The sequence below is a fragment of the Theobroma umbraticum genome, unplaced genomic scaffold, assembly GCF_002168275.2.
Source record: "Theobroma umbraticum cultivar Fairchild unplaced genomic scaffold, ASM216827v3 scaffold_147.0, whole genome shotgun sequence".
Taxonomy (NCBI): Eukaryota; Viridiplantae; Streptophyta; class Magnoliopsida; order Malvales; family Malvaceae; genus Theobroma; species Theobroma umbraticum.
In genome coordinates, this window is record NW_018397259.1 from 4,233,981 (window position 1) to 4,244,113 (window position 10,133).

Sequence of the window (10,133 nt, forward strand, 5' to 3'; positions counted from 1 at the left end):
TGATGCCTTCCAGAATGCAGTAACTATCACTGCCAGCATGATGTGGTTTATATTCAGCGAGAAATTCATGAACAATACCATTCACCTCAGTCCAACTACATCCAGGTCTTTTCCTAACCTTTTGGTTTCTCATCAACTTCCTAATCTTCACAGCACCTTCCTGCCTATTTGTACTAGAATACATATGCCACAGAAGTACATACGTCCCATCATCATCTGGTTCTAGCTCAATAACCTTCTTTGCTGCCACCTCTGCTAAATCCAATTTCCCATGGACTAGACAAGCACAAAGTAATGATCTCCAAATAACAGCATCTGGCAATATGGGCATTTCTTCAATGAACATTTTTGCTTCTTCTAAAAGCCCAGCTCGGCCAAGAAGATCTAAAACACATCCATAATGCTCAATTTTGGGTTTAAAACCATAGCATTGAACCATTATCCAAAACAACCTCTGCCCCTGGACAAGCAACCCTTCATGGCTACAAGCTGATAGAGCAGACAAAAATGTCACCTCATTTGGAGCAACCCCTGATTCTAACATGTCAGAAAATAGCTCCAACGCCTGTTTTCCTTTCCCATGAAATGCATATCCTGTTATCATAGTAGTCCAAGAAAACACATCCCTGACCACCATTTCATTAAAAATCTTCGCAGTAACATCAAGGTATCCACACTTTGAATACATATCCATCAAAGCATTACTCAAAATAACATTCTTTTCATTCAAATTCACTTTCTTAACATAACCATCAACACTGCCACCAAAGTAGAGACCCCCACTATCAGCGCAACCAGCAAGAACAGCTACGATAGTAACCATAGTTGGATCAACTTTTCCTTCACTCTTCATTTCTTTAAAAAGTTTCAATCCCACTAACGGTTCCTTCCCTTTTACATACCCAGATATCATAGCAGTCCAAGAAACTGCATTTCTAGACGGCATTTTATCAAACACGCGGCGAGAAGCGTCCAAATCATTGCACAATATAAATCCATTTAGCAAACTATTCCAAGAAGCAATATCTGGAACAAACATCCACTCAAACACTAGTTCAGCTGCTAAAATATCACCATTTCTACTATACATATCAATTAGAGCATTTCCAACAATTGGGTTCTCAAAACCCAGCTCATATTTCGTAACAATTCCATGAATTAACTTCCCATTGACCAAATCTTTATTTTTACCACAAGCTGACAAGGCAGCAACGACAGAATAACTGTCAGGTCTTAAACCGTTACGTATCAACTGGGAGAAGGCTAAGACAGATTTGAAGGGATCTTCGTATTGTATGAAAAGGTTAATGAGACATGTCCATGAGACTATGTCTGGGCGTTGGATTTGGTTGAAGGTTCTGTTTGCATCATCTGGGTTGTTTAGATTCGCGTAGGTGGTGAGTATTTTGCAAGACAAGGCTTGGTTGTGGTTTTGCAGCAGTCCTAGAGTTGTTGCATGGGCATGGATTTTCTTCAGATTTTTAAGATTTGGGCATTTCTCTAGGAGTGAAAGCAGCAGCTTCTTATGCTTCATTTACTTGCATCAATTGTTTCTTGTCTTTGCTCTTCTCTGTTTTTTTCTTCTCATTTTCTTCTCAAATGAAAAACACATTTGGAGTGAGAGCACTTCAGACCAACGGCCAATGGTTGTTCTGTCAAAATAAGGATCTGATTTCGATTCTAGACAACAATTATTAGGTATTGATTGTTCTTAAATTGTTAAGGAAAAATAAAAATAAAAACTTTGGGGTAGGATGACATTGGATGTGTACTTATTAAGAGGGAGATCAATTAATAATAGATAAAGTGATTTTTATTATATTTATATATTTAGAATATCTTAATTAATATCAAAATTTATTTTCTCTCGGCTTTTTAATTTACTATTGGCTTAATGGTCAAAGAATTAAGCAGAAATCAATTCAACCTCCCTAACCATCTTTTGTCTTGGGAGTTATTGACTGAATTCTGCCATATCTGTTTCTAGCATATACAATTTGCATGCAATTTACTGTATTAGTATTCAACTCTGTTACTATTACATATAACATAAGAACTAATTGTATACGAAAAAATGACATTTTATGACGGTACTTATGTGAAAATGTAAGCATACATATTGGAGAAACCAAATGAATATTCTTGATAGAGAGCAAGTAAAAACTACTAGTATAAAATTTTGACCAGGATAAAAGGATTAAGCGAAGAGCTTGAAAATGAGTAAATTCAGCACACTTATTCAGCAGTCATCACATGACATTGCAGTAAGCATGAACATTGTCATCACTGAAGAGATGGACGGTTTGATCAGGAACAGTTGAGTAAGCTTGGTCTGGGAAGTATCCGTGCACGCTTTCGTTGTAGCCATGCCTGTAGTAGTTGTAAGAAGATGCATACGTCGATTCATCCAGATACTGGGAAGCATAAGGATAGTATTCACTGTCATATGGAAATGGCCACAACTCCGCTTTCCTTCCAGTTCTCCTCACTACCTTTAGCACCTTCCTCTCATCAACGTATCCTGTCACCGTTACCTTCTGCTTATCCATGTCGATTTCCAAGCTGTCTACCCCTGCATTCATTTCAGTTAACTTGAAACATGATCTCCTACCGTCTATTTTTTGTAAGCAGTAAGGCACTTAATAAGCACATCATGAAATGCTTTGTTACTCTGATTCTTTACACATATTTGACAGACACGTATCTGACACTCATCCCGAATCCGAGTAACATAGATGAAATGCAAACAAGAAATACATAGAAATGAACTCTTGCCATCTATTTTTGAGATTGCTCTTCGTATCCTTTTTTGACATCCTTCACAATCCATGTGTACCAAAAGCTCAACAATCTATCAAAGGAAACAAAAACAAAAGCCGATAAAAGAACTCGAAATCAATATAGAAGCAGGGGTTTGAACAAATATCATCTGCTAGAGCATGCACTTACAGACATGGCATTGGAAAATCTTGTCTTCCCATAGAGCCAACCAAACATTTTATTGTGCTGCTCTTACCAAAACGTCAAGGCTTCTTCTATATTTGTCCTCCCTCAAGACTTTATCCTTCGAAATATCTTTCTCTTAAAGCTTCCGTACTTGTTTCTTGTGCTGGCAGATAATTTTAGCAATGAACATGGCTTGACTATGAAGCTAAATACAGCTGCCTAATGTCCATTTTACAGGACATAACCAGCTTTGAGTTGTCAAATTTTTGGTTGATTTTTAGCCCTCCATTTATTTTTTTACAATCTTTATCTTTATCTGGTTTATATCCAAGTTCACATATGCAGAATACTGGCAGAACGTAACTTAGATTGGTGGATAAATGAAAAAGAATATCAACATGGCCATTGCTCTATAAGTTGAAACTGATAGCAATCGGAATCGATTCCTGGTTTGATTCTTTCTTCTTTTAGGATGAATTTTTCGTTTCCAAAACATAAACATGCTAAACTAGAAACTAGAAAAAAAAAAAAAAAAGGGCATGCTTTATCAGTTAGAGAATGGCAGAATAATAAGTTTATTCTCTGCAAAAGTCACAGTGAAACGCAGGATGCCATGGTCCCCATACTCATTTCTTCATGTGTGAAACAGATAAAGAATTATAATATCCATCCAAAGAGAAACTAAAAAAAAAACATTGCATGCCTCAATGTAAGCAAAAGCCGCTGAAAACTTATCACCAAGAACTCAAGAATTTGAACAGTCAATTTTTGGGGAATGAAGCAAACAAAAGAGTGTAAGAATCCGCTACAATATCTTATTCTGCAATCTAACTGATGACTTGAATGGTTTCTAGCCGGTTTCTTTGTTTTTCCAGCTATGAGCTTGCTTTGGTCTTAATACACCCTGCTGTGTGTTTTTTACGAGTACCTTGCAGCCTTTTAACTATACATATTTTTGGTATTCTTGTCACACTACTCTATGCAAGTTCTTTAAAAAGAAAAAATAATACAAGTTGACAGGCTAAATTGGTGCAAAAGAATATTAGAAGAAGAAAGGAATGGTTAGATGTAGGTTTGGAGAAAACAGAATGTTGAGAGCTGTCTCAACTGTCCTTGTAGAGCATATGCTGTGCTAATATGGGATTGGCGTGGTGCAGCTCTCTCATCACTACCCAAACCCACCCGACTAGCTACTGTTCCATCAGTCCTCCCCAGTCCCCACCGCACCAAATTACATTGTACTTGCACAACCATCCCCTAACACCACCCCTCTACTTGCCTCAGCCTTGTGTTTCTGTTTGCTTCTCTTTAACTTTAGTTGAAGATGCCATTTACATATTGTTTAGTTGCTAAAAACCACATCCTTTACAATTGATGGCAAGGGTTAAAAAGTACCTGCTACCGGGAATGTTGTATCATGTCCATTTGCATTGCAAATACTCTCAATCTATAAATGGCCAACATTCTAATATTCTTAAGTTACGGTAAAAATGTTGTAGGAAATTGAATCCCTTTTATTTGGTTCTCACTTCTCATTACAGCCAAACCTGAGAACTAATCCCGCATTACCAGAAGCAGAAAAAGTTGGGGGCCAGGGGGGAGGCACTGCAACGAAAGAGGCAGAGGAAAACCCCAAATTGAAAGTTGGTACTTCAAAGTTCATATTTGTTGTTGTAACAATCCAGAATCATGAAAGACTCCAAAGCAGAACCGAGACCACTTGCATCATCGACAAATTATATTTTGCATAAACTAACTCAAATATTTTGCCAGAGTATCATTAAAAACTTATGTATCTATTTCAATATAAAAGAGGTACATATGTCAGCAGGTCATATTCGAACAAAACGACATAAAGGAAAATCTATGACGACCATTTTTCTTGAGAATATTTACAAACAGAACTTATTCACATAAAAGTTTAGAAAAGTGAAGGAACAAGAATTCTAAAAACCTCCAATACACAACATTCATCACAAGATAGAGATGATTCTGCAACTAGAACTATCAGCAGCACACTATTGTGATATATGGTTGAGCAGTAATTGTTGGCCAGAAAAGAACTGCTCTATCTCTTTGAAGCCCACTTTAGACTTCACATTCTAATTCATCGAGTCTGGACCAGTGAAAGAAGTGTCAAGATATAAACCATAGGGGATGATGAATAGGAGCATTTATGCCAACATATTATGGACTGTTGAAATATGACAAAGAAATTAACTAGAGGAGTTTCATGTGTTTTTTAAGCCTTAAAAAGCAGAAAGGAACAAAATAATAGTACAATCCATGGAAAATCAGACGTACATCTTGAGAATATTATTCTACCAAGCATGCAGGAACTGAAATTGGTATTCAAAAGGTACTCTCTACTATATTAATAGACAAAGAACAGGTAAGCAACAATGAAGGGGCAACATATTCTTCTCCTGCATATCATATACTACCTCTATCCTACAAATGATGTTGCTTGTTTAGTGAGCTTATGACACACTATCTCTGCATGCATATACAGATTATATTATAATGCTACATTGTATGATATCCAGAAACTCTCAGTAAACAACATGACTTGCCCAATATATTTTCAACAACCATATGCAGACAGATAGTAAATACTAATGCTCTGTTAGGACACTGGTGTTCCATTGGTAAAATATTCTTTAGGATAGCGTTTGGAGAGATTAGTATTGCAAAGGTCATAGTATATATTTCAATCATTTAAATAATTAACATCTAAATGTTATTCTACCTCTTATCTACACTAAGTTCCCTCTCTCTCTCTCTCTCTCTCTTCAATTCTCTTTTAATCGCATAGCATGTTATTCTATGCTTTATTTTTATCTTAGCTACCAACATATCATTATGATTGAGAGTTTATATTTGTTGGTTTCAATCTCATAATTTATTTACAATTCTAAGTCATCTTATGAGGCTCTAATTGGAACACAACTTTGTACATATGCACATTGGATGTAAAACTTAAACTCCTACAAACATGTTTTACAAAATAAAAGGAGGAACTTTACAAACTAGACCAGGCTCCATCCATAGACCATTAAAAGAAGATACAGGAAAGGAATCAATGAAGTTGATGTTGAACCTGGTGTTGAAATATGTATAATGTTGGAGAATATTGAGCACAGAGAAGTGCTATTAACATTACATGCATCACTCCCTTTTCTCTTTTTCTTTAGTACATACAAACAAGACTTAAACAGTAGTCAAAAAGTCACCTGAAAGTCTCCCGGCTCAATCTTAAAAACTACCAGTATGTACTACAAACCTGTTTAAGGAAATGATGATGGGGCAGTTGGTGTTGGGGGCAAGGAACAGGGTTCTCTCTGGAGTTCCTTAACAACGGCAGCCAATGCCTCAGGGTTCAGACCTAGGTCACAGAGTGCAATGAGAACTGAGAGGGTATGCCGATCAAGACCAGTATCAAGAATGTTTGAGATGTGAAATGCCAGGTCAAGAGATTCTCTGGCAGTCTTTGCAGCGTCTTCCATATTGAAAAGCTGGGGAAAAAAACAGAAGCTTCAACTAGGTATTCTTAATCTTATTAACCTCACAAGAGAAAACCATAATGGCTAAGAGTTCACTTAGTTGTTGATTTTACTACTTACACATTGTTTCCAGAAACATAAAATAGAAAGCTCGTTTGGGTATGAAAGCAAACAATATTTTGAAAAAAAGAAAAAAAAGAATCAAGATTAAATTTTTTAGATAACAAAATATAAAAAGCAAGCAACAAAAGCGATGATAATTAAGCAAAGCATGAATGACAAGTGCTAAGATAAAAATAGAACATAGAATACAAATTCAGAAGTCTCAACAGTCAATTCTTCCCAATTACTATATGACCTTGGTTTTGCCATTAGCTACCAAAGCCCTTCATTTGCAAAATGCATCAAATTTCCATTCTTTTTTTACGAGTTCATAGAATCGTTTCACCGAAAGCAAATAATCAACACTACTGCAAATCCCAAATACCCATTGTTGGAATCTAAACAACTAATTAATTTGGATCAATGCTTAGAGCAAATAGATAATGAAAACCCAATTTCGAATTTCATACAAAAGAGTATAAAAGAGTCACCTTTTATATAAAAGGAGGCAGCTCTTTGCAGAAGTAGAGCGGGAGATCGCTAGGGAAGACGGCGGTCCTCTCGCCTGTCCCTTCCTCGTATCTGGTTTTCTCCCCTAACCACCGTAGGAAGCAACTTTAGCTTATTGTATGCACCGATTTTAAGCCTTTTAAAGAATTGAGATTGACAATATAAAACAGTAGAGTATATGGTACCTTCAAATTCAATTGTTTGAATAAGAATATTTACACTCACTACTAAGTCAAATAGTGAGAATTAATAAGTCCCTAATTTGTAATAAAATTATGATTTTATATATTAATGATAAAATTCTTAAGTTTCATTAACAATTAACAATATTAGATAATTATCATATATTCATTTAATAGTTAACTAATTTATTATTTCTCGTAAATTTATCTTAAATTTATTGTCCATGTAAACACTTTTCCCTCCATTTGAACTGCATCTTTTAGCAAAAGACTAGATTGCACAAAGATATAAATTTCAAGTAAAATAATTAAAAAGTTGGTGATAAAAAAGAGAGGCTGAAAGCCAGTTTGAGGTATGAATATTGCTACAAAAGACAGAAGCATGTGTCTGAAACAGAGATCCCAGAACAGCTTGTCTAGTCAAGACACTGATTCCCAAAAATTATTGGCAAAATGGAACACCACTTCTGTCTGCAACTAGTTTCTTCTTCCAGCACCTCTGGTGGCTTTCTTCTCCTTCGACTTTTTTACCTTCTGGTGCTGTTTTACACCAACCAAATTGATGAACCATTTGGGTTTTCCAGTTTGAAAAACTAGATAACCGGCAGCTGCTCCAAATATGACTCCACATCCATATCCCATCAACACAACTTTCCATCCGAACCGAATTCCTGATTTTGAGTCATCTTCCAACGGCAAGGTTGGCGATGGCGGCTTTGGTGTCTCATTGCAAGACTTTGACAATGGGGGGCCACATAACCCGAAATTTCCTTTGTAGGAACTGTTTTCAAATGTGTTGAACTGTTTGCCCTGAGGTATAGATCCAACAAGTTGATTGTCCGAAAGGTCTATAAAGGAAAGAAATATTAAATCGACCAATTCCTCTGGAATCTTTCCAGCCAATTTGTTTGATGAGAGGTCCAGCCATTCAAGTTTGGTCAAGTTTCCTAGTGATGGTGGGATATGGCCGCCTAGATTGTTACTTGAGAGGTTAAGCCCTTTGAGTGCACTTAGCTTCCCCAAAACTTCTGGAATCACGCCTTCAAAGTTGTTATCGGAGAGATCAATGCTTGTTAATATGGTTAAAATTCTCACCAGTTGCGTCCTGAATCCTTTAATTGTCACAGTGAGTGAATAATTATAGGAACGACTGCCCTGCATGTATCTCACCGAGCCATTACCTTCATCAAGATATGCCATAGCTTTTAGATTCTCAATGTACCAAGTAGGCAAAGGACCAACAAAACCATTGTTAGAGAGATCTAGAACTCGTAACTTGGGGAAAGGAACTTTTGCTTTCGACTTAGGTACCAAACCATGGAACTTATTTGAGCTTAAAACAAGCACTTGAAGCTCTGGCAGAGTTTCCAACCAGTAAGGAAATGTACCCTTCATGTTGTTGTTGCCCAAGTCTAAAACCTCTAGGCTTGTACAATTAACCAGGGACTGCGGTAAGTCCCCTTCGAATCGGTTTCCATAGAAGCTGAGAGCCTTTAACTGACATCCCTTCATGAACTCTGGTAGCACTCCTTGAAGCATGTTAGATTGCAGTTGGAGACTCAGAATGTTGAGCCACGGAAATTCTACTGAGCCAGTCAAGAAGTTTTGAGAAAGACTTAAATAAGACAAAGTATTCTTTCCCACATCCCACATCCACTTTGGAATCTGTCCGTGGATTCTATTCTTAGAGAGGTCTAAGCCAAGTAGATCTTTATTCCCTCTTAGAAAATTTGGGAATTCACTCAAGTCACAAGAAGACAAGAACAATGACCGCAGTTTGGGCAATGTATAGTTGACTTTGATGTTCTTGCTTAATGACAGCTTAATATGTGAAAGATCAAGCCACTCAAGGTTTTTTAGCTCTGAAAACATGTCCAACCCTACAATGCTACTGAAGTTATTAAAAGATAGATCAAGCAGTGTAAGGTTTGCAAGTTTAAAAATTGAGCTTGGAATGTGGCCTTGCAGCCTGTTACTACCAAAATCGATTGCCGTCAAGGATTTAGATTGGAATGGCTGAATATCTCCTGTGAATCTGTTGTTTCCAAGATAGAGGTTTTGTAATGATGGTAGGTTCAAAACCCAAGATGGTATTGCTTCAATAAGAAAGTTATCAGAGAGGTATAAACTAACTAGCTTTGAAAGCCCACTTGCATGATAAGGAATAGGGCCTACTAGTTGATTATGTGACATGTCTAAATCTGTAAGTTGTGGGAGGTTCACAACTGATGGAGGGATATGACCACTGAAGTTGTTAAATGAAAGCAACAAAGCTATAACTTCTGATAGGTTTCCTATTGTTGAGGGAATTGAACCTTGCAAGTTGCAACCAACGAGATTTAGAAACTGTAAGGACCTTAGATTTCCAATTGAATCAGGCAGTCCTTCAAGGACTTCTGTGGTTTCTAGGATCAGAAACTCGAGGGGATTGGTCCAATTGGACTTTGGAAGATAAATGGCGAGTTCTGGGTTAATGCCTAAATCAATAAACTGAAGATTTGGAAATTGGAAAATGCTTTCAGGAATTTTACCTCTTAATTCGCAATTTCGGAGACTGAGAGATGTCAAAGAAGAAGAAAGATTCGTCAAGTAACTAGGATCAACAGATGACATGTTTATACCGTCGAGGTAAAATTCTTGTACCTCATCCAGGTTCTGAACAAGCCTTTCAAGAGCAGTTGTCTCAAGCTTCAATTGTGATTCATCAGGAATGAGTGGTTTGAATGAAGAAAGATCAAGTGAAATTAGCTTGGAAAGACGGGAGATATCGGATGGAACTTGGCCTGAAAACCGTGAATTGGAGAGTTTAAAATGTGTTAAATTTCCAAAGCTACCAAACCCAGCTGAAATCTTGGAATTCCTAAAATCATTGAATGAGAGATCGAGCCTC

General features: G+C 36.9%; 2 protein-coding genes and 2 pseudogenes across 3 annotated transcripts; all 4 read right to left on the reverse strand.

The window, feature by feature from the left end:
• Positions 1-4: 4 nt before the first annotated feature.
• Positions 5-1,741, reverse strand: LOC110415476 (pentatricopeptide repeat-containing protein At2g13600 pseudogene; annotated as a pseudogene).
• Positions 1,742-2,095: 354 nt separating this feature from the next.
• On the reverse strand, positions 2,096-3,347 carry LOC110415750 (Heavy metal transport/detoxification superfamily protein). Its single transcript, XM_021427454.1, has 3 exons — positions 2,950-3,347; positions 2,776-2,851; positions 2,096-2,572 (listed from the first exon to the last, which is right to left on the reverse strand). Exons 1-3 carry the CDS (start codon positions 2,995-2,997, stop codon positions 2,250-2,252), a joined length of 447 nt encoding a protein of 148 aa, XP_021283129.1. The 5' UTR covers positions 2,998-3,347; the 3' UTR covers positions 2,096-2,249.
• A 1,359-nt stretch (positions 3,348-4,706) lies between these two features.
• LOC149527259 (mitotic-spindle organizing protein 1B pseudogene) lies at positions 4,707-7,307 on the reverse strand (annotated as a pseudogene). Its single transcript, XR_016351164.1, has 3 exons — positions 7,043-7,307; positions 6,230-6,461; positions 4,707-5,062 (listed from the first exon to the last, which is right to left on the reverse strand). The product of XR_016351164.1 is annotated as a mitotic-spindle organizing protein 1B pseudogene (transcript).
• A 194-nt stretch (positions 7,308-7,501) lies between these two features.
• On the reverse strand, positions 7,502-10,127 carry LOC110414838 (receptor-like protein 18). The gene has a single exon (XM_021426250.2). The coding sequence runs from the start codon at positions 9,854-9,856 to the stop codon at positions 7,721-7,723; it is 2,136 nt and encodes a 711-aa protein (XP_021281925.2). The 5' UTR covers positions 9,857-10,127; the 3' UTR covers positions 7,502-7,720.
• Positions 10,128-10,133: the final 6 nt, after the last annotated feature.